At 39.5% G+C, this 25,688-nt stretch overlaps 1 protein-coding gene across 1 annotated transcript in view; it reads right to left on the bottom strand.

Moving 5' to 3' along the window:
- Positions 1-305: 305 nt before the first annotated feature.
- RAD23B (RAD23 homolog B, nucleotide excision repair protein) overlaps positions 306-25,688 on the bottom strand; it is a 55,213-nt gene continuing 29,830 nt past the window's right edge. The window contains exons 5-10 of the mRNA XM_007951940.2: positions 21,449-21,504; positions 14,354-14,481; positions 12,118-12,253; positions 10,348-10,475; positions 9,302-9,472; positions 306-419 (exon numbers count right to left, since the gene is read on the bottom strand). Of these exons, the coding sequence (XP_007950131.1) occupies positions 306-419; positions 9,302-9,472; positions 10,348-10,475; positions 12,118-12,253; positions 14,354-14,481; positions 21,449-21,504 (733 nt within the window). The remainder of the gene's footprint in view (positions 420-9,301; positions 9,473-10,347; positions 10,476-12,117; positions 12,254-14,353; positions 14,482-21,448; positions 21,505-25,688) is intronic.

A 25,688-nucleotide genomic window follows, 5' to 3' on the forward strand; every position in this document is an offset into this window, starting at 1 on the left:
CTAGGAAAAGTTACCTACTGTTTTATAGAAGAAATAAAGACCTGCAAAAGCTGATTTTTGGTTGTATAGTATTTTACACACTGTGTGGATTTGCAGCATCTGCTAATTTATGCAGACATGCACTGTATTTATCCCTGCCCTACACCCTAGATCCCTCCCTCCCCACCCCCAACCATCTACTACCTTATACCAAGTACTGTGGATATGAGCCCAAGTCATCCCAGACAATCCAGTGAACAAAGTTAGTGTAATGCACTGGGGTGAAGTGTGAGATTTAAAAAAAAAAAAAAAAAAAAAAGTCCCTCTCAATCTTCATCAAAGTTTTGCTGTAGAAGAAAATTGGCAGCCAAATTCTCATTCTTCTCACAAGCAAAATATGCTTGTATCACAAGTCCTTCAGGAAATCCTAATGCTTTTAACTGGAAGAAAAAAAAGAGAAAAAAATAAATAAATATAACCCATCAATTACTATACATCTAATTGTGTCTCTCTCTCATGGATCCCAGCACAGCATTACTGGCAGATCATACCTGAAAACATACTACACAAAGGACATTAAACCACTCTCGAGGATTTGATATGAATTTATCCCTATCAGAATATGGATGTAAAGTCCAATCCAAAAAGCCAGATGGAACTAGGGCCTTTCTCTTTAAGGATTGTAAGTCCTTGTTCCCAGCTAAAGCTGTCACATACATAGACCAACAATCACTATGTTAACATTCTCTGGCATTAACTAAAATTTAGTTGTAAAATATGGCTTAAAAATAAATGACCCTTCCTGAAACTATGGCTCCTCACTCCTGTGGCTCAACTGTCAAGTGAGCAATGGACAGGTCTGCGAGCTGAACAGTTATGCCAGGGAGATGCACTCCTTACAACAGTCACCCATGGGAGTTCAGAAAGGTAGTCATCTGTGTAGGGTAAATTTGGGAGGCAGGAATGTACAGGAAGGAAGGGCACAGGGAAGGAGCAACCATAGGGAGGAAGTGAGAAGAAAGCCAGTACATTGTGGGGATCATAATCAGTGTCACAAAACAAAATGTTAAGAACTGTTGAAGGTAAAACCAACCTGCTTTGTGATCTCACCCAAACTACAATAGTAAGTTTACCCACACACATCTATGGCGAACTGATTTTCGACAAGGGTGTCCAAACAAATTTAATGGGGGAAAGAGAAGCCTTCAACAGATGTTTGAGATAGTGGGTATCTACATGCAAAAGAATGAAGCTGGATCTCCCAACATCTCACCACATACAGAGATGAAAACGGACCCCCAGGTCTTGGTGTAAGAGCTAAGACTGTAACACTGAGGAGAAAACAGAGGAGCAAACCTTTGTGACTGACTCGACGGCACATAACAACAGTTTCTTTGATATGACACTTTTTAAAGCACTACCAACAACAGATAAATTGCGCTTTATTAAAACTAAAAACTTCTGTGCATCTAAACACTGTGTCAAAAAGTGAAGAGACAACCTATAGCACAGAAGAAAATACTTGTCAACTATGTTCCAGTATTTAATATTTAGAATCTAAAAGAACTCCTACAACAAAAACGTATCTTTAAAATGGGGAAAAGACTTGAGTAGACATTTCTCTAAAGAAGATACACAAATGATCAATAAGCACATGCAAAGATGCTCAACATCCTTACAGAAATCAAAACCACAACGAGATATTACTTCCCAACCACAGAGATGGCTTACTATCAGGAAAACAGAGAACTCCAAGTGCTGCAGGTGGGAATGTAAAACGGTGCGGCCACTGTGGCGAACAGCAGGATGGTTCCTCCAAAAGTTAAACAGAGAATTACCATGTGACCTAGAAATGCCACCCCTAAGAGTAAACCCCAAAGACTCAAAAGCCAAGACTTGGACAGACAGCACAGCAAAGCTCACTGCACCATGATTCCGAGCACTCAACAACAGATGAATGGATTAACAAAATGTGGTAAATAAGTATGATGAATTATCATTCAGCCAAAGAGAAATGAAGTTCTGATACATGAACTCTGCAAACATAATGCTGGTAAGCCAGACATCAAATACTACATGATTCCTCTTACAAGAACTTTCTAGAATAGCCAATGCAGAGACACAAACATTTATTACAGCAGTTCCCAGAGACTGCGGGGAGGACTTACTGCTTTAGGTGCATGGCTCTGATCCAGGGTGCTGAGAAACACTGGGGACTAGACAGTGATGGCTGCGTAACATGGTGAACCTAACTGATGGCACTAAATTGTACCCTTAAAACTGGTTAAAATAGTAAATTTCTGGTTTTATATATATTGTGCCATAATAAAATTTTAAAAATAAGTGATTCTATGTAACTTGTAAACTAACTGGCTCTTAATGTGAGAGTGAAGAGGAGGGCGTGAGCACCCGGTGGAGGTAACTGGAACTACTTCATCTCATTATTTGGAAAGCCAAGTCATGGCTTTCATTAGGATCAAACATGACTCAACTTCCTTGCCTTAGTCAACACCTCATACTAGAGAAATGGGTGATCAATGACAACTAACAGTACATATCTGAGATCGAGACACGTAGTGTTCTATTTTGCTCCTTAGTTTTTCTAACATTTTAAATGGTATTAGTCACTAATAGCATAGTGCCTAAGGCACTTGACTACTAACCAGAAGGCTGGCAGTTCGAACCCACCAGGCACTCCTCAGAAGGAAGATGGGGCAATCTACTTCCATAGTGATACTGCCTCGGAAACCCAAGGAGGGGTCGCTATGAGTCGGGGCCGACTCAACGGCACGTAACAACAACAACAGTCAAAAATCACTTGTAACTCAGCAGTCATGACTTTGACTCAGGCCAAATTATCAAATTTACTAAGCACTGCACATCTGTCATCCAAAGGTTATTTATGAATATACCCTTAATGGGCCTAATCGGTTCAGTCTTGCATTTTAAAATGGCTTTTAAAAACAGCATTAAAAAAAAAGTAAGAAACTCAGAACGGATTTTATTGTTTTCTATATCTTGTCCAGATTAAGAGTTGGTTACCTAAAGTAAATGGCAGAAGGAACGTGATCCAACTTTATGCTTCTACAAAGTACAGACTTTAGATTCAAAGACACAAATAAATTGAAACTAAAAGGATGGAAAAAGATATACACCATGCAAACAACAACCAAAAGCAAGTTTGAGTGGTTCTACCAATACCAGACAAACTAGACCTTAAGATAAAAACTGTTACTAGAGAGAAAGGGCATTTTATGACGATAAAAAGGTCAGAAAGGCATCACAATTACAAACATATACAACAGAGCCCAAATAGAAGCAGCAATGACAGAATGGAAGGGAAAGCAAGACAACTCATTATTAACAGAAAACTTAAAATAATAGCTGGAGTCTTCAATATCCTCGCTTTCAGTGACGAATACAACCAGCCAGAAGATCGACAAGTAAAAAGACTTAAACAGCAGCACTCTAAACCAGCTAAGGCGCTCTGGCGGTGTAGTGTTAAAAGCATCTGCCTGCTAACCAAAAGGGTCGTGGTTCAAACTCACCAGCCACTCTGCAACAGAAAGATGAAGTACTCTGCTTCCTTTAAGATTTACAGCCTTGGAAAGCCTATGGGGCAGTTCTACTCTGTCCTACAGGGTGGCTGTGAGTCGGAATTGACTTGATGGCAGTGGGTTTGGTTTTGGTATAAACCAGCTAGACCTACCAAAAACCAAAACCAAACTCATTGCCGTTGAGTCGGATCCAACTTATAGTGATCCCTTCCTTGGGTTTCCAAGGTGGTATCACTATGGAAGCAGATTGCCCGACCTTCCTTCAGAGGAGTGGTCGGTGGGTTTGGACCACCAATGAGACATCTATAAAACGCTTCACAGAACAAAAGCAGAATACACATTATTCTCAAGTGCAAAAGATATATTCTCCAGTCAGACCTTATATTAGGTCCCAAGAAAAGCCTAAATAAATTTGAAAGAACTAAAATCTTACAAACTGTTTTCTGAGCACAATGGAATGAAATTAGAAATTAGTAACAGAAGGAAATTTGGGGAACTGGCAATTAAACAACACAATCCTAAGTAATCAATGGATCACAGAAGAAATCAAAAGGAAAATGAGACAATACTTGGAGATGAATGAAAACAAAACATCCTACTACTTCTGGATGCTACAAAAGTAGAGCACAGAAGGGAGCCTCCCAGCAGCTGATACCCCGACAGACAAAACGATGCTCAACAAGGCAACCCACCATCTCATGCAATCAGAAAGACAAGAGCCAGTTAAAGCAAACGCAAGCAGGAGAGCAAAACCACGACGATGAAAGAAGTAAACCAGACAAGAGAAAAAACAGGTGAAAAGCAACAACAAAACAAAAAGGTGTTTAAAATGGTCACAAAACTGGCAAACCTTCAGCTATACGGACCAAGAAAAAGAGGAAAGAAGACTCAAATTACTGAAATAAAAAATGATAGTGGGGACATGACCTCAGAGAAATAAAAAGGATTATAAGGGAATATTATGAGTAATTTTGTATGCCCAGGAAGAAGAAGGTCAGTCCAAACAATGATCAAAGCAAAGGAAGACACTGGGAGGACCAGAATTAAAGGCAACAGAAGTAACTGTCATTGCATGCAGCCCTGCAGTAAGAGCAGTAACACTAGTCTATGAGTGGGCACACAGACACACACCAACTGAGCAGGTGTGGGAAGGTGAACAGCACCACACCCAGGAACACATACAATTCTGCCAGAGGGTATTTCTACCTATGTATTTATATGTGCTGCAAATGAATGAATGAAATAAAGCACACGGGGGCAAAGTTACGAAACTTCTTAGCCATAACCAAACACCGTGAGGCAATGAGTCGTTGGGCCTGGGGGCTAAGGACCATAGTTTTGGGGAACATTAAGGTCAACTGACATACACAGTCCTAAAGACAATGTTCTACATCCTACTTTGGTGAGTAGTGACCAGGTCTTAAAAGCTTTTAAGCGGCCATCTAAGATGCAAACTACTGATCTCTCCCCATCTGGAGCAAAGAAGAGTGAAGAAAATCAAAGACAGATGGAAACAATTAATCTAAAGGACTAATGGAAACAGAGACTGGTGAGACCCCTGAGATGATGGCCCCGAGTCACCCTCTGGGCCTGGAATTGCATTCACTCCCATGGCTTTAGCTTCCAGCCAAGCAACAGGCCACGAGGTGAACAATCACACCAGGCAGGTACACTCCTTGGAATAATCAGCCATGGAGAGCAGACGGGCAGCATTTGCACAGGGATATAACTCAGATGGCAGGGAAGAGGGACACAGGGAAAAGGTAACCACAGAGATGAAGGGAAAGAAAGCTGTTACACTGTAGGGATACAATCAATGTCACGAAACAAAATGTCTATGAACTTTTGTATATAAAATGAATCTGCTCTGTAAACTTTCACTCAAGTCATAATTCACACACACACACACACACACACACATACACACACAACCTATTGGATCCCAGCCTCCACTGAGAAAAACTAGATGGTACATGGCTATCACTGCCAACTGCTCTAAAAATAGGAGGTCCTGCATAGAGAGGGAGAAAAATGTGGAACAAAACTCAAAATAATAATAAAAAAGACTGGTCTGACAGGGACTGGTAGAACTTCCAAGACTGGCCCACAAGCACCCTTGGTGACTAGAACTGAATTGACCGCGTCTCAACTTTCAGCCAAACAATAGACAGACCTATAAAGTGAACAATAACACTAGGGACGGGTATGCACTCCTTAGAACAATCAACCATAGGAGACCACAAGGGCAGCATCTGCCCAGGGAACAAGCTCAGAAGGCAGGAAGGGTCAGGAAAGAAGGACTGAGGGAAATGGTAAACACAGAGAAGAAATAGAAGAGTGCTGTTACATTGTGGGGATTGCAATCAACGTTTCTCTCCCTCTCCCTCTCTCTCTCACACACATGGACATGTAAGAACTGCTGAATGGAAAACCAATTTTCTCTGTAAACTTTTACCCAAATCACAAATGATAGTTAAAAAAAAGTAAATATGAAAAAAAATGTATGCCCAATAAATTAAATAACCTAGATGAAAGCGGCAAAATCTTAGACATAAACTACTGAAACCAACTCAAGAAGCAGCAGAACACCTGAAGAGACCCTGAACCGAGATTAAATTAGTAGTCAAAACCTTCACAGAAAAGCCCATTCCCAGGTAATTTCACTGGCTAATTACCAACAATTCAATTAACAATTCTTCATAAACTCTTCCAAAAAAACAGAAAAGGAGGGACTACTTCTGCTTAGTTGTCTAGTGCTGCTAGAAATACGAAACGTAGATGGCTTTAAGAAACACAGTTCATTTTCTCACAATTTCGTAAACTATAAATCCAAACCCAGGGTCAGGGTGCTGGCTCCAGCAGAAGTCTCTGGAGGAAGTCCTCATCCCTCCTAACCTTCTGCTCCTGGGGTGGCTTGACATCTCTCCCTCCCCAAAGTCTACTTATTTAATCTCTTTTATAGCTCATAAGAGATTGGCTCAAAATACATCCTAATCTGTCTCATTAAGATAACAAAGAGAACTCATCCCCAAATGGGATTACAGCCACAGGTACAGAGGTTAGGATTTACAACACATATTTTGGAGGAGACAATTCAATCCTTAACACCCTTGCAATTTGATTCTGAGTTCCAGCATCATCCTGAAATCAAAACCAAACTACAACACAAGAAAAGAAGGTAATTACGGACTGATATATTTTATGAATATAGATAAACTTCCTCAACAAAATACTAGCACCCAAATCCAGCAGTATTAAATAAGACTATACACCATGGCCAAGAGGAACTTACCCCAGACATATGAGACTGATTCAGCCCATGAAACTCAATCAAAGATAATACAGCATATGAACAAGGGGGGAGGGGGGAACCCCACATGATCACCTCAATAAATGCAGAAGGAGCATTTGACAAAATCTAACATTCCTGCATGAAAGGAGGAATAGAAGGGAAGTTTCTCAGACTGGTTAGAAGCATCTATTAAAGAAACCAAACCAAACCAGTTGCCCTTAATTAATGGTGAAAACCTGAATGCTTTCCCCTAAGAGCAGGAACAAGACAAGGATGAGGATTCCTGCCACTTTTATTCAATGATGTACTGGCAATTCTAGCTAGGGCAATTACACCAGAAAAAGAAAGAAAATGTATCCATATTGGATAGGAAATAAAACTATCTGCAGATGATCCTATCTCATATACAGAAAGTTCTCAGGAAAACATACATGCCAAAACCTACCTAAAAAACTATTAAAACTAATAAATGAATTCAAGAAGGTTGCAATATACAAAATCAACATACAAAATTAGGTTGTATTTCTATACATTAGCAATGAACAATTCCATTTATCTTAGCATGAAAAAGAAAAATACTTTGTGACAAATTTCACAAATGGACAATATTTCAACACTAAAAATGACTAAACACTGCTGAAAGAAATGAAAGAACACCTAAATAAATGGAAAGACAGTCTATGTCTACAGATAAGACTTCATATTGGATTGATGCTATTCTGAACTGTGTCCCCCAAAATATATGCTGTACATCCTAAACACCACACCTGTGGCTGTAATCCCATTTGAGAAAAGAAAATCCCATTTCTTGTAATGTTACCAAGGCCACATCAGTATAGAGTATGTCTTCGGCCAATCACCTTTGAGATATAAGAGAAGCAGACTAGACCCAGGAACAATGTGCCGGGTGGAGATCTCCAAGAATCCCAAGAAGGAGCTGAGAGAAGGACTTTTCCCCGAGAGGACAGCCAGCCTTCCCTCCGGAGCCAGTGCCCACAATTCAGACTTCGGGCCTCCTAAACCGTGAAAAAAAACCTGCCAAAGCCACCCACCTGTGGCATTTTTGTGACAGCAGCACTAAGAAACGGAAACAGATGTTATCATTCTCAAATTTCACACAAACCTTATCAAAATCCCAGCCATCATTTCTGCAGAAATTGGACAGGTTGACCTCAAAATTGGTATAGAGACACAAGGAACCTAGGATAGTCACAACAGACTTGAAAAAGAACAAAGTTGGAATACTCACAATCCTGACTTCAAAACTGACTGCAAAAACTGACTACAAAGCTGCAATAATCAAGAGTGTGGTGCCAGCACCAACACATATAACAATGAAGCAAAAATGAGAGCCCGGAAATTAACCCTCACTCTCACGGACAACTGATTTCCAAGGATGCCAAGACAGTTCAACAGAGAAAAAACCTCTTTTCCACAGAGTGCTGGGACAAATGGATATCCCCGTGCAGAAGAATGAAGCTGGACCCATACATCTCACACCATATACAGAAAGTAACCCAAAATGGATCACAGTGCTAAAACTATTAAACTCTTAGGAGAAAATACAGGAGTAAATATTTGTTATTTTGTATCAGGTCATGGTTTCTTTGATCTGACACCAAAAGCACAAGAAGTGAAAGAAAAAATGTCTCCAACACAGAACTCAAGAACTTACAACCCTACTCTCCAGAGAAAAATAGTTGCTTTATTACAATTCAGATGAGCTCCTGTATTCACTTCTGTTATTTGAGGGGTAAAAACAACAACACGATACATATTACTTTTTAGAAACATGTAATTATAAACACTGCACTCTCATGCATTTCATAGACAAGAACATAGCTTCCAGATGACTTCCTAAGTATTAAGTTAAAATTTACTTCATCTGATTTCAAAACATTTTGCATCTTAAAAAACATTTTGCAACTTAAGACAGAGTCTAAACATAAAACTGATTCCCCGCTTACAAATATTAACAACAGGGCCCAGAGAAAATGAATGACAAGTCACAATTCTATAAAAACTAGGTTACTGCAATGTCACAATCTGCGTTCACCAACCTGAGAAGGCTTGAAAAACAATCAGGATATTGCCTTACTATGATAATAATGCTTATGTATGTTGTTATTTACCCTTGAAAGTCAGACCTGACTCATAGCGACCCCTCCTTGGGTTTCCGAGGCAGTATCACTGCAGTAGTAGGCTGCCCAACCTTCCTTCCGAGGAGTGGCTGGTGGGTTTGAACTGCCAGCCTTCTGCTTAGCAATGCTTATATATAGTACACATAATTCTTAAAATTTGAAACATAAAAAAATCTTGGTCATCTAAAATTGGGCATAGGTTTTAAGAACATTTTTTCCTTATCAAATTTTATCTGTGTTGTCTGATACAGTAGCTACCAGCCGCACTGACCACTGAGCACCTGAAAGGTGGCTAGTGCAACCCAGGAAGTGAATTTTTAGTTTAAACTCACCCTTTCTATAGCTTCTTTTTCCTGAGGCGTTACTTGAATGTAGTTCATATGGCCACTTCCAGCTTCTGCAATTCCTCCACTGCCACCTCCACCCCCTCCTCCTTGACCACCAGCTTCTTGAACTGGTTCATTTAACATCTGAATAAAATGCTCCTGATGTTGGCTAATTTGCTGTGGTAAGTTGAAGGACAGAGAAAAATAATGCATTAATAAAAACTATCTTCAGGAAAATTAAGTATCCTAAATACAAACAAGAGAGAAAGCTTTAACTCTGCCACTACAGTATTTAAGTGACTGTGGATTACTTAGTTTTCAGAGGGATGTGATTTCTTATATATTATTAAAGAAACTCCGTGCTTTTGAAAAAGGTAAATAGTAACAGATTAAGAGAACCCATAAATGCCCTAAATCACTGTTAAAAACTACTTTGGAAGTCATTGCCCATAATTGTTGCCAAGTGTGTTGCATGAAATAATTTATTTTTGATTGCTATCACTAAACTATACATGTGAAAAATGTTGAACTGGTAACTGCTGTGTTATATAAAATTTTACAATGATTAAAAAATATGGGAAAAAACCCCTACTTTGGGATATAAACGGATAGTCATTCAAAAGACAGTATCTATTCTTTATACATATATTTCTATCCAAGTTAATAGACAGGACAATGCTATGCAAACCTTAAATACTTAATAATCTGAACATTCAATAAACACATGGCTATGTTTTCAAAGATGTAGTATAAATTTAAGGAAAGTGGAACAAAAAAAAATTAACAGACTTTCTCTTTTACAGAGCTTCTCAGATCCTTTAATACTTCCATGTGCATTGACAACCTCCAAGAAGGAAATATAAACTAGTTAAATGAACCCAACTGCCACTCACGCCCCAATTCTTGCCAATGTACCTAGAGCAGAACACTCTACTGAATGCAGTGTGGGAGAGGGTTTACAGAAAGCTCTCGTTGGTGGGGTGCCGAAGGACTGTTTCACAATGTGATATATTCTAAGCCCACTTTCAAATCAACACTGATTACAAAGTCACCTGCAGTAACTGTGGGTTCTCGCGACCGATCTGTTGTAGCAATGCTGGAAGCAGGGATGGGTTCTGTTGAATAATCTGTCTCATCTGTTGGAACTGAGGTTGATTGCGTAAAAATTCAAGAGGATGTCCTAAAAATATTTCAAAGCAAAGGGAATAATTACATATATAAATAGCTGGTTCAATCATCCATTTGAAAGCAAACAGTGCAAGTAAAATTAGGAATGGAGTTCTCGCATGTATGCAGATGAAATAAATTACTACAAAGCTTCAAGGAGTACCAACTTGCAAACCTAAGAGCAAGGCATTTATTCCTTCAGAGAAGGCTCCTGCACAGGGCAGAACACCAGGAGAACCAATCTTTCTGACAACTGCCCACTATTCTAAGGGTCAAAGCTTGGGCCCTGTATGTGCTCTATCACAAAAGAAAGCGCCTAAAATTACTCCCGCTCCTCAAAAGTTCCCAAGAAAAATACATAACAGAACTTACCAAAACCCCCACTTATTTCATGACATAACCAGAAACCCTCAAAGATAACAATCTGAGCTCAAATTCCTGGGAAATTCTAAATCAAACAAGTCAGAAAAAGATGTTTAATATGTATAAGCTCAACTTTGCAGATCAGAAGGAGTTTTGGTAACATAAACCAAATTAGAAAAAATTCTTTTTTGTGAAATTTCAAACACTTGAGATCTATAAAAAGTTAGGTAAGCTGTAAGACCATCTAGGACAGATACGTTTAGAGACCGTTAGTCAAAGACCCCTTAACAACGACACATTCTACTAATGCCAAGTAAAGCACAAGGTGCACAGTTTCCGACTCTTCAGGTGCCTGTCTGGTTACAGTAAGGAACCAAAGCTACGGTGATACTGCGGTGATGGTCATGAGGAAAGAGAATCTGGATGTTGTCCTCAATGAAATCATTCAGGAAGATAATCATGCAAGTTAAAGTGACCACAGCACAGGAGGCACGTTCTTCTTCTTTGCAGAACATCAATTTTATAGATGAGGATGAGATTTGGAAATGGAAAAGGACTCCAAATCTTATACCAAAGCTGTTGCTTCCTCTTTCCACACAAAGTGCTTAGGGGTTTTTGTCACCCACAGGTGAAACTTCTACAGTTAGAGCTAGGAAATGCATTGAAGAATAGCCTCTTCAAAAATCAGTTGAACTTACTTCACCAATATACAAGGACAGAATGAAGGCAAAGTGTACGTAATTCCTGGCTCTACCACGGGCCCTACGCTTTGCTTTGTAGCCAGACCTCTGACGATGGAAGTATGGGTGCTAACCAGTAAGGAGACGTGCATTCAAGTTTTTGTTTTACCTCTAGATACAAGATTTTAAACCTCTTGGGGTGTCACTTCCTTGTCTGTATAATAATCACAATTCTTCTGGCTGTGAAATTATATATAGTTTGTGACATTTATAGGAAGAGAAAGAGCAACGTGAGCAAATCATCCTGAATGTCTTTGCAATGCAACACTAAACATAATCTGGGAAGCATCTCTTCCTTGGAATGAATCAACTATAAAGAAGCTGTCCTTTGCCCAAACAGCAGCAGTGATGTGTAATATGAACAAAAGGTATGTTTTACACCCACTTGGCAGAATTTCTTTTGGGCCCCTCTCTAAGATTAATGCATGGGGAACTTATTTTAGGAGTTAATAAAATGTGCCGGCTGTGAACCTCAGCCCAGTGAAGAAGATGAATTCCTTTACACTAAAAATCCAGGATCATTTCTCCCCACTGTACACAATCATACTTTACCTCCAGAAGTGGTTGTTGTGGTTGCTGCCGTGGTAGTCGCTGCTGCTGTAGCTGCTGCTGGAGACTGAGGGGCCCCGGTACTAGCTGCTTGTGGGGGGTCAACCACAGCCTGGCTTTCTCTATCTCCAGGGATTCCCTAGAACACAATTTCCTAGCTTTAAAATATCTCATCATACAAAGTTCGTTTACTGAGTAAAAGACTTACCAGCCTATTTAACATCCCCACCTAATCTCTAAAAGCATCAAACATATGTGTGCTTCAATTAAAAGCAGAGTTACTAAGAAAGCAGCACATATTCCAATTAGGTCAGAAAGAGCCTGGAGGTCAAAGAGCTCTGATGGCTAGACTAAGGCACTGCTGCCCAGTAGACCTTCCCACGATCATGGAAAGATTCCACACAGAGCTCCTGAGAACCTGAAATACGGCTAGTGTTACTAAGAAATAGAATCTTTAATTTTTTTAAATTACATTTTATTAAATTTTAAATAATTTAAATGTCTAATTGTGACTAGTGTAGTGCCTAAGGCATTTGACTGCTAACCAGAAGGCTGGCAGTTCAAACCCACCAGCCACTCCCTGGAAGGAAGATAGGGCTATCTACTTCTGTTGTGAGACTGCCTCAGAAACCCAAGGAAGGGTTGCTAAGAGTCGAGTCCAATTCGACAGTACATAACAACAACAACAACAGTGACTAGTGACTACCTTGTAGACAGCACAGATCTAAGGTAACAAAGGGTTTTGTGTGTGTTACATGTAACTCCAAAGTACCTGGTAAAAGCCTATACTTAAACATTAAGTTAATGACACAACATTTAAAAGGTTAATTATTTAAAAATAAACCATCTCCTGATTTATCTACATGGTTAGGTTCCAAAACCAGGTTGTCATTATGTGAAAACTGGTGTTATGTGAAAATGGAGGATGATCACAACAGATCACAAAATGGAGGAAGACTCCGCCATGACACAGCTCCCAAACCACTGAGAGTCACGGTCCAGCCAAGTTGACATATAACCGTAACCCTCACAGCAGTGTTACTTTCACCTCGTACCTCTGTGTTCATTACTGCCAGATGGACATATATGGTGAATGTGAAAAACAGTTGGATGGATTTTTTACTACTGTCCTAAATGTGACATGCTGGATAATGAGATAGTTGATAAGTGAGGAAAGGGTACATGAATACGTATTTCATTAAAATTTAACATAATCATGGATTTTGTGCCATATATCACTTTTGATTTTTTAATTCCACAGAAACTTTTTTAAGCTGCTGCTCAGCAAAAGATTCTATTTGCAACTCTAGCCTTAAAATCATCCGAAGAGGTACTGTTGCATTTATGACAGCTTTTAAATGACCCTGAAAAGAAAACGTCTAATGGAGACAGAAGAGGTGGACACAACCAGGAGGATCTCTTCCACTAATCCATGGGTCTGAGAAAGTAGCATCTGGAAAATGTTGCATACAAAAATTAAACTAAAACTGTTGCTGTTGTTACGTGCCGCTGAGCCGACTTATGGCGACCTGAAACTATTATTCAAAACTCACAAAACTAAATACATACAAAGTAATTTAAATTATTAAACTTTCAAGTGATACTTTAAGGAAATTTGTATCATTGACCTTCAGAAGTTATTATCCCTTAAAACTGCACCAGCACTTTTGTTGTTATGTGCCATCGAGGTGGACCCCACTCATAGTGACCCCTCTTTGGGTTTCCGAGGTGGTATCACTACGGAAGTAGATTGCCCAACCTTCCTTCTGAGGAGTGGCTGGGGGGTTTGAACTGCCACTCTTCTGGTTAGCAGTCAAGTGGCTCAGGCACTCCGTTACCAGAGATCCCTTCTAGGACACTATTTTGACAGACACGACTCACAAGACTTCGCTTTACAAATTAAAAAAAAAAAAAAAAGATCTTTATAAAGAATGATAATGGACAGAGAGTAAAGGTTCCCTGAATGAGATGTCATCATGCCAGACACTGGAAACAGTATTTCTGAGAGAGTTCACCAACTCAAGTTCAGAGTTTGTCTTAGTGTGGTGGCCTGCATGCTGCTATGTTGAGAGAAGCTAAGCCAGTGCTGTTTCTAATACTAGTACAGTCATCCCCAGTGATTTTTAGACTTGGAGATCTTCTTCCAAATATTAGACAATGAAAACTTTAAAATCTTTGTTTTTTTTGAGATACGGATCTTAAACAATTAGAATGAGGAAAAGTAGAATACATTTCTTACCATTAACAGATACTCCACTGCTCTGTCAGGGTTGTTGAAACTGGCTCTTAGGGCTGCAATTACTTGCTCTCGTTCATAGCCCATGGACATGATCTCAGTGACCATATTCTCATAGGACTGACCTGTCACTGAAAAGACAATGGGGAGGAGAAAAGGGACATTTAATAAATAGTAATATAAAGAAGATTAGCAGTATAAACTACAACATATATGTGGTAGACAGAGTACGAGCCTGCCTGAGGACGGCAAGTCCTAGCCTCTAGGACCATCAATGTCAGGTTACATGGCAAAGACACATAAAGGCCACAGATCAGTGAAGGCTGCTTAACCAGCTGACCTTAAAATAGGGAAATCATCCTGGATTATCCAGGTAGGACCAATGTAATTCCAAGGATCCTTATAAAGCAGAAGAGGGAGGCAGAGAGGGTGAGAGAAATGGCTATGAGGACAGAAGCAGGGTCAGAGATGGAAGACGGGGTCCATGAGCAAAGGAATGCAGGGAGCCCCTAGAAAATGGAAGGGTCAAGAAACAGATTCTCTGTTATTTAATGACATTATTGGATATTATTTACTTTTCAATTGCAATCCTTAAAATAACATTTTAGAAAATTCTTAGTATTTAAGTGTAGTCATCTATATTTCCCATTAGAATAGAATGGCAGCAATGGAATATGCCGAAAACAAGCCTTTAGCTCACAGTCTCATCCTACTCCACACCTTCATTTCTGCCTGGGGCTTGAGTTTTCAGAGGCCTGAGTAGAGAGGGTGTGTGTGTGTGGGTGTGTGTGTAAGATGAAGAGAAGAAAAGCAGGTATGTCTGTCTATACACTGTATGCTGCTAAGGTAGTAAATAAATCAGTAATGCAGTATTGTCGGTCCAAACTACTCTTTGCACTACATTATTTACAGTAGTAAATACAATTATTTTTATACAGTTGAAAAAAAGAAAAGAAACAGATTCTCCTGTAAAAAACTCATTGCTGTTGACTTGATTCCAACTCACAGAAACCCTACAGCGCAGAGGAAACTTGCCCCATAAGGTTTCTAAGGCTGTGTATCTTGGAAGCAGACTGCCTCGTCTTTCTCCTGAGAGTGGCTGGTGGGTCTGAACCACCGACCTTTCAGTTAGCAGCCGAACACTTAAGCCCTAGTGGGCTCTGAGAGCTTCCATGAAGGAATGCAGCCCTGCTGACTCCCAGTGAGGCGCATATCAGACTTCTAACCTACAGAACTGTGAGACAGGAAGTTTTGACTGTTCTACACCACTATGTTTGTGGTAATTTACTACAGCAGCAATAGAAAAGTGATGCATATTTAAGAGAATTATCAGGGGATCAGTAAAGATACCCTAGAAGGAAAGACAGATACACTGACTTGTGAAAAACAAGTGGGTGAATCATTTCAAGCAATTAACTCTGCTGTAGCAAGTCAGCAGTTTTTGTTGACACCTGATGTTATCAAAACACTGGAGGAAAAGTGGTTTGGGAATAAAAGTTACAATCTTCCACATCACATGAAGTGGGTATAATGCAGAAGCACTATCACACCCGCCAGTCACTTCCCACAGGTTCTCCCTTAAACCCCTCAGCTCAAGACCGTTCCTTACCGAAACAAATTCAGACAACAGCCAACACTGAGGAGAATTTCCCACCACTGAACTTGTTTTTAGCTGTCATCAAGTTGGAACCCAACTCATGGTGACTCCATGTGCCGCAGAGCAAAACACTGCCTGCCTAGTCCTGTGCCCGCCCCGTGATCGGCTGGGATCAGACTGTTGTGGGCTATAGGGCTTTTACTGCCTGGTTTTCTTAACTAGATCAGCAGGCTTTTCTTTCTAGTCTGTCTGAGGCGGGAAGCTCCACTGACGCTTAGCATCACAGCACGACCCCATCCACCACTGACAGACGGGGGTGGCCCTGCTTGAGGCGCACTGACAGGGAATCAAACCCAGGTCTTTCACACAGAAGGCAAGAATTCTACCACTGAACCACCAATGATCTCACCATTAAACACACCTCATTTCAAGCCATCTCTTCTTTCTTACACTTGTGGGTATGCTCATTTTCTTTCTCAACTCTTCCTCTTCAAAGACCAGACCCTTACTTAACTTCTCTCTTCTCTATCTCCTACTCTTCTCTTTCCACTTAAGTATCTCAATCAGTAACTAACATGTCCTAGTATGCCATCCAAAAAACAAAAATATACTACCCCTGACCCATCCCAAGTCCTCTTTCAAGGTCTGGTCCACTTGGCTGCTCTTTTCCCTGCACAGTTGCAGCTATGCACACATACTCTGTCTACTGCCTCACATTCCACCCACTCCACAGCCAATCCCAATCTATGACTTTGGATCTCTACCCCCCACCCCAACACATCCTGCCATTGTCTGTCTTCTCTATTTTGATAATGGCACCTCTACCCAACCAAGTGCTCAAGCCAGAAACCTAAGGTGAATCCAACTCCCTTGTCTCTCCTTCTGTATCTATCAATATGCAAAGTAGTAGGTCTTAGCTCTAAATTATTTTAAACCCATCTAGTTCTCTCTATCTCCCCTACCATCACTCAAGACCAGCCTAAGACAGTATCTAGTCTAGATTACATCTTGTTACCACTCCTGCTCCCAGGTTTATAATCCATTCTTCGGCCAGCTGCACAAGAGAGATTTTAAAAGAGAAAAACTAAAGAAGGTTGGGCAATCTACTTCCGTAGTGATATTGCCTCGGAAACCCAAGGAGGGGTCGCTATGAGTCAGGTCTGACTCGACGGCACATAACAACAACAACATACCCATTTTGGACTTCCAGGCCTCAACAGTCTCCATCCACTATATACCAACCATATTCCTGGTCGTCTCCTGGTTACTTCAAAACGTTGTCCATTCTCCTGCCACAGAGTCTTTATATGTGCCTGCTGCCTTTGGATGGCTAGTTTCTGCCCATGCTCCAACTCTCAAAAGTTACAGTAGTGGACAGATATTGCCTAACCACCTTATGTAGCCATCCCCTCTCCATTCTTCTTTATGGAAACCCTTACTTGTTTTCTTAATATCAGTTGTCATGATTTGCAATTTATTTTGTTTCTTTCTAAAATATTTTTGCCATCTCTGAATGAAGATTCAACCACTCCAAGGGACTGCACTGTGTCAGTCTGTATCAGTTTCCCTAAGACACAGCTGATGCTCAATATGTGCAATAAACGATGTATTTCTGCAGGCTTTTCAATAATAAAGGTATTTAACAGTTATGAAAGTACAGCTATAAAACCTAAATCTCACTTAGTAAATTCTGCTTTTGACACTTCACCTTTTCCTACCCAATTCATATAGCACTTTTAACTGTATTTTATTTTCTTAGTTACCCATTGATATGATGTTAGCACAAAGCTACTAAAGTGGTAACATGCTTTAAGTAGTTTAGTTTCCAGAGACAGGGATCAGCTAATAGTTCTATAATATTGAAACTACACTATTTTAACATGGTGCTTCTCACTCCACTCTCACAAAAGCTTTACAAGATAGCTTTATTTTCACTTCCTTTTAAAGACGATGAGGCTGAGGCTTAGAGAGATTAGTAACTTGCTCAAGGTCTCAATGGTTAACTCCTGGTAGTAAAGACACCAACACAGGCTACTAGACGCCAGAGACTACATTCCTAGTTACTATGCAATGCCTTCTAAAATCATGTTTGCTAATGAACAAAGTTATAAAAATCAAGAAGAAACACCTGGTAGTGGATTGACACTTAGATCTTAACAAACTGAAGGCAAAAAATGCAAAAACTAGGGACAACAGATAACAGATAGAACTAATGAGTCTAGAGAGAAAGGAATCAAAAACCTTACCTTGAATTTATTTTCAAGGTATGACAAACTAATAAAGAGACAAATAATGACTCCACTAGATTTGTCTCTTATAAAGTTCACTTTGGCAGGGAAGAGACTAGTTAGAAGGGGAAAATGCAACTGTCTCAATGAGGCAAAGACGTGAACTAAGGCTCCGCAATGGCAGTAGAAACATATTTCAGAGACTTCAAGGAGGAATATCAAGAGGCTGACTGGTTCACAGAGCCAAGAGCAGCAGGGAGGTCAAGGAGGACGCCAATTTGTAAGAGCAGCAAATGGATGATGGTACGAGTAATTACAGAAGGCACCAAAAGAAAAGAATCAGATGAAGAAGTAAAAGGCGAGTCACTGAGAAACTAAGGAGTTTGTGAGGTTTGTAAGGCTGGCTTTAGAGAATAAGCCTGGGAGCTCAGAAAGGCCTGTACTAGAGCTAAAATTCCTGGAACCCTTCAAGTATATAGGTATATTTACCATTCTTATTGTCTCAACTTTGAAGTATGGTCTAAACAGAGCTAACCGTAGAAAAACCATACATTTAAGGAGCAGGTTAAAAAACTATAAAACTCAAAAAGGAACAGAAAAAGGTGCCAATCAGGACAAGAGTACTGTCACAGAAGTCAAAGAAACAGAGTTTAAAGGAGGAGGATACCAACTGAGACTGTAAATTAAAGAGTGAAGAGTACAGGGATCCTGAGACCAAAACGCTGAGAATGGCTGCTCTAGGAGATAGGAAGATGCAAAGCCGTACCACAGTGAAGCTGCTGTTCACGGTCTTCCAGGGTGTTCGACTTCCCTGCTTCTTCTCATCGTATTTCTAGTAATACAGAAGAGCACCAAAGGGCTCTCTTGGCAGCCTATACACCAACAATTAGAAGGCATAATGGGAATCCTATCAAAGATGTCACTATGGGAAAATGGGGGGCGGGGAAGGAATATGATTAATTTTGACAGATTAGGGGTCAGGGGGCATACAGAAAGACATCACTTAATAGATAAAATTAAAGTTGGGATAAAAGCATTTTGTTTCAAGTACAATGCAAGCAACCAGACGAATATGGGCACTGACAGGATCACAAAATGGAAATGAAAGTCAAAGGTGAACAAAGATGAAGGGTGAGGCTGATCCAGTACAATGTTACACTCATTTCAAGGACACTAATAAAACCATTAAAGTGTAATCAACACTAAAAGCTGTAGTCTTTGATCTTCATCAGGAAGTGCTTCAAGACTTCTTCACTTTCAGTAAGCAGGGTTGTGTTATCTACATACAAAAACTAACTCACTGCCATGGAGCTGATCCAACTCACAGTGACCCCTCCTTGGGTTACCAAGGCAGTATTACTACGGAAGTAGATTGCCCAATCTCCAGGGAGTGACTGGTGGGTTTGGGAAGTAGATTGCCCAATCTCCAGGGAGTGACTGGTGGGTTTGGGAAGTAGATTGCCCAATCTCCAGGGAGTGACTGGTGGGTTTGAACCGCCAGCCTTCTGGTTCCCTATCTATATACAGCAGGTTGTTAATGAGTCTTCCTTCAATCCTAACGCAGTCTTCTTCATGTAGTCCAGCTTCTGGGATTATTTGCTCAGCATAAGATGGAATAAATATGGTGAAAAATCAACAACCCTGATGTACACTCTTCATGATTTTAAACCATGCAGCATTCTCTTGGTCTGTTCATGGCTAACTCTTGGTCTACATACAGGTTTTCAGGAGCATAATTAAGTGTTCTGGAATTCCCATGTTATCTATAATTTGTTATGATACACACAGTCGAATGCCTTTGCATAGGCAACCAAAAAAAGTAAACATCTTTCTGTTATTCTTTGCTGTAAGCCAAGATCCACCAGCAATGATATCTGTTGTTCCACATCCTCTTCTGAATCCAGCTTAAATTTCTGGCAGTTCCCAGTCAATATAATGCTGCAACCATTTTTGAATTATCTTCAGCAAAATTTTGTTTGCATATGGTATTAATGATATTGTTTGATACTATCTGCAGTCTGTTGGATCACCTTTCTTTGGGAAGGGCACTTGAAGCATTTGATGAAGATCAAAGACCACATATAGTCTACAGTACGGATTACACCCCAACAGAAAGAAAACAAAAATCCTCACAACTGGACCAATAAGCAACTTCATTATAAATGGAGAAAAGATTAAAGTTGTCAGGGCTTTCATTTTACTTGGATCCACAATCAACGCCCATGGAAGGCACACTCACGAAATCAAGAGGACACATTACACTGGGCAAATACGTTGCAAAAGACCCCTGAGCAAAGATGGCACTTTGAAGACTAAGGTGTGCGAGACACAAGCCATGGTATTTTCAATAGCCTCATATGCATGTGAAAGCTGGACAATGAACAAGGAAGACCAAAGAAGAATTGATGCATTTGAATCGTGGTGTTGGGGAAGAATACTGAAAACACCATGTACTGCTAGAAAAATGAGTAAGTCTGTCTTAGAAGAAGTACAGCCACAATGCTACTTAGAAGCAAGGAGGTCCAGACTTCATTCCATGTACTTTAGTCATGTTTTCAGAAGAGACCAATTCCTTGAGGAGGGTATTATGCCTGATAAAATGCAGGGTCAGAAAAAAAAGCCCAGACCCTCAACAAGACGGACTGACAGTGGCTGCAACGACGGGCCCCAGCACTGTAGACTGTGAGGGTGGTGCAGGGCTGGGCTGTGTTTTGCTCTGTTGTACACAGAGTTGCTAAGAGTCCGAAGTGACTCGACAGGACCTAATAACAATAAATCTGTATACAAATTAACCCTTGTTATTATTTACTTTTAAATTCACATTTGGAAACAGGGAATCATTTAAAGAAAGGAGTATGCATAATTCTAATACTGTGTTTTAAAGGTTTCAATATATAAAATATTAACATATAAAGTCTTTAGTGACATATTAACTTACTGTCATAAGGTCAATCCTGACTCATGGGAACGCAAGGTATTAAGAGCAGAATTGCTCCGCGGGGTTTTTCTTGGTGGCAATCTACAAAAGCAGATCACCAGGCCTTTCTTTCACAGCATTGCTAGGTGGCTTCGAACTGTCACCCTCTACATCAGCAGCTGAGCACAGAACAGTTGCACCACCCAGGGACATATAACCCCTTGCAACTAACTTATTATCTAAATCATTTTCTAGCTTGATTATACTCAACTGTAAAAATAAATACATTTTCATGATCACAGAAACCTCTCACCTAACTCTTACAAAGTTAGCTACAAGGTAGAGTACATACTTACCAAGTGCACTTGTTGCATCTTCAAAGAGGTTTGACCGAGAAGAATCTCCTGATGTACTGTAAAAGGTTTTCAGAAAATCACACTTCAAAAGTATGTAAAACTTACACTAAGTTTACTAACTACCTAATTGACAAAGAGATTCTTTGATTTATTTTTTGTGGTAAAAATAAATATAACAAAACTTTTGATACTTCAAAATGTTTTCCATGTACAATTCAGTGCTACATCACATTCATCACGTTGTACAACCATTACCACTATCCGTGTCCTTTTTCCCCTATCATCCTTAATAGAATACTTGATTTTAATTAAATGTACAAGTCTGACTAAAATGTTCAATTTCCATCTAGATTAAATTCAAAAGCTTTATACATATTACTTAAGATTTGGGAAGAATTTTCAATCTTAATCCTTATTCTATTCAAGATCCATCATTTTAACAACCATATACATAAAATAAAATCCTTACAGATAGCTTATTCTATTTAAGAAATATTGCCCCCTCCCTAAAAAAGGATGAGAAGTTCAATAATCTATAAATCAAGTCACAGTAGAAAAGACAGCAAAAGGAGTACATGACAAAACAGCACACAATCAAAGTCTGCTTGAAAGGAGTAGGAAGTCTTTATATAGTGGCATCTCAAGGATGTCAAGTCAGTCTTATTGATAAGTTTTGAACAAGGAAATTGAAAGAGGAAGACATTCAAGTCAAGGAACACAGAGTAAACAAAAGTATAGGGGTGGGATAAATTCAAGTTCTAACCTAAAGCAGAGCAGTACAAAAAGACTAAATGTCTATTAGAGAATTACAGAATGTGAGACTCGGGAAAAAGTAGACAGACGAGATAATGGAAGACCATGAAATGCAGGCCTAAGAAAAATAAGTTGAAGTTTACAAAAGTAGTTAAGGTAGTAGTTAGCAGTTTAAATTAAAACACACACATACACACACACAACCTCTGTTCCAATTTTAAAAACACAAACACATCTGACATCAGTACTGAAAGCACTGTACCAGAGCAAAAGCAATGGACCTAAGTTTGAATTCATATATTTACTTAAACTTTCTAAGCCTCAGTTTCTTCATCAATATGATGTGGTCAATGACAGTATCTATACAGCCCACACTACTGCTTGCAAAGAACTCAGCAAAGTGCCTGGCATAGTAAGACTCTAAGTATGATCATGATCAAAATAATCCCTTGGTATATGGCTTCAGCAATGAGATAGTAAAATTAACATGTACAGAAGAAAAATTTCAAAAAGAACAACATACAGAAAAATTAACTCTCCTGGCCAAGCCTGGCTCTAGAGACGACTACTACTGTCAGTTTATATTTCAAAGAACAGCAGCTTCTAACTTAACAACTATTATATATAAGCACAACCAGACCTACTTCATTTTGTCCTACAGATGCACAGTACTCCATCCAATGGGTAAAATCAAGCTCTTGTTAAGGAATCTTGACTCTGCTCCCTAACTTTTAAATGCTTTCTGTAGTCAAATTTATCAACTTCTACATATATATACATTTAAATGATTTACTGAGTTACCTTGCTTAGGAAGGACTCCTCCAAGCTAAGATTATTTTATCTCTCCTTTGTTCTCCTACAGTTTACAGTTTCATTTTTACATGAACTCTTTATCCATCTAGGATTTATTATTCTGAGTGTAAGGTATGTGGGAATCCCTCTTTTTTTCCCTCAGAAGACAGGCATTTATGCTAAAGTTTTTCAGCCAGTGGTCTAAAATTATATCTTTATCTTATAAGGTCCTGTATCTATTTGAAATCCTCACAAACAGTCCAATAAATAGCTTCATGATGGATGGAGAAAAGACTGAAGTTGTCAAGGATTTCATATTACTTCGTTAATATCACTTCATATTACTTGGTTCTACAATCAACATCAATGGAAGCAGCAGTCAAGATATCAGACAACATATTACATTGGGCAAATCTGCTACAAAAGGCCTCCTCCAAGTGCTAAAGAGCAAAGACGTCTGTCTCCTTGAAGACTAAGGTGTGCCTAACCCAAGCCATGGTATTTTCAATCACCTCTTATGCATGTGAGAGCTGGACAATGAATAAGGAAGACCGAAAAAGAGTTGATGCTTTTGAGTTGTGGTGTTGACAAAGAATACTGAAAATAACATGGACTGCCAGAAGAACTAACAAATCTGTCCTGGAAGAAGTGCAGCCAGAATGCTCCTTGGAAGCAAGAATGGACAAACTTCATCTCACCTACATTAGTCATGTTGTCAGAAGGGACCATTCGCTAGAGAAAGATATCATGCTTGGTAAAGTGGAAGGTCAGCAAAAAAGGGCAAGGCCCTCAATGAGATGGATTGACACAGTGGCTGCAACAATGGGCTCAGGTACAGCAAGGATCATGAGACTGGCCCAGGACTGGGCAGTTATTTCATTCTGCTGTGCATAGGGTCACCATAAGTCAGAGACAACTCAACGGCACCTAACAACAACCACTTATTTGAAGGAGCCCCAGTGGTGCAGTGGTTACAAAGTGCTTGGTTGTGAACCAAATGTCGGCAGTTTGAACCCACCAGTGGCTCCATAAGACAAAGATATGGCAGTATGTGTCTATAAAGAAGTACAGCCTTGGAAACCCTATGGGGCAGGTCTACCCTGTCCTATAGGGTCCCTATGAGTTGGAATTGACTGGACAGCAGTGGGTTTGGTTTTTGGTACCTAGTTGGGTCTATTTATAGATTACTGTCTATTTCACTAAGTAATCTTTCAAATATGAACTATTCTAAACTGCTTTATTCATTATAATGTATAATACATTTTAGTATCTGGTAGGATAGCCCCCCTCATTACTTTTCTCTTACAGAACAATTTGCACCATTTCACACATTGTTTTAAAAAATTCTTTTTAAGCCTTACAGATAAGAGTAAAGTATTGCAGGTTGCTTTTCTCACTCAGTAACAAAACCCTTGAAACTACATTCATTTAATACATGTATGGTTCAACATACTTTAACAGCCCATAATATTGGATATCACAGCCTCTCAGACTTTAGTTTTGATAAATGCTTATTAAAATAGACTTGTAGGACCCATGCCCAGGTAATTCTGATTTAGAGATCTAGGGTGGTACCTAAGAATTCATTTCAAAAAAACTCTCTGGTGATGCTGATGCTACCTACTGGCCACCACACTTTGAGTTGCACTGTTTTCTAGTATGAATACATCACAAATCAGCCATTTCTTTCCTGATGGTTGTTGGTGTTGATTCCAATTTGTCCCTGATTATAAGTAATAGTCCTTGTCTCACTTCTCTAAGACAGAAACAAACAACAGAATTGGCACTGTAACAAGTTGTTTTTAAAGAACAAAACTGAACTAAAGGAACAAATCCCTAACAATAAAATGCCAGGCCAGCGGCTATGGGCAAACTTCCCAACATCCGTCAAATTCATACCAACATATCTTCCTGATAATCATCTCTGCACGGTTTGTGCTTTGCAGGATGCTAATGTTTTAAAGCCCAGATGAAGGAGTAAGGCACAATTAAACAGACTGTTTTCTGTGGTCCTTCTCTTCCTATGTCATCCTTCTCTGAATACGTAATTTTGGGAAATAAAAGTCAATGGTGTTCAAAGTCCCACTAAGTAAGGGACTCCAGTCCCTTTCTTGGATCACTGACCATCAACTCATTTTTGTAACCATTTGAACAGGTGAATACAAGTGCACCTCTAGCAAGAAATAAAAAGAATAGTGATTACAAAGAAATAAATTTAAACTGAGGATATGAGCAAATTAACCTCTTCTAACAAACACACTGATAAATTTTTAAATTCTCACACTTTTAATTGTGACACAATATCTCTATGGAAGTAGATTGCCCAATCTTCCTTCCAAGGAGTGGCTGGTGGGTTTGAACCACCAGCCTTCTGGTTAGCAGTCAAATGCCTTAGGCACTACACCGCCAGAGAAAAATAAGATAAACTTTACTGACAAAACAGATCTAATTAAGATTACCATGTTTAAATATTTTGGGATATCAACTTGTTAACTTGTAAGTATCCTCCCATATACAGAAATTATCAACAGCCCTTTTATATAATAACTCAACCTGACTCTGGGTAATCTCCTATTAGGTAAGAGAGTTAAATACATTTCCAGTTGCTCATGACAGAAATGGTTCAAGTTAGGTGATGGTATCCTGAGATGCCTAAAACAAAGTAGCTGAGCAGGCATAAGGAAGGTATTTTATT

This window comes from Orycteropus afer, unplaced genomic scaffold (genome assembly GCF_000298275.1).
Source record: "Orycteropus afer afer isolate SDZICR_OR568_19922 unplaced genomic scaffold, OryAfe1.0 scaffold00320, whole genome shotgun sequence".
Taxonomy (NCBI): Eukaryota; Metazoa; Chordata; class Mammalia; order Tubulidentata; family Orycteropodidae; genus Orycteropus; species Orycteropus afer.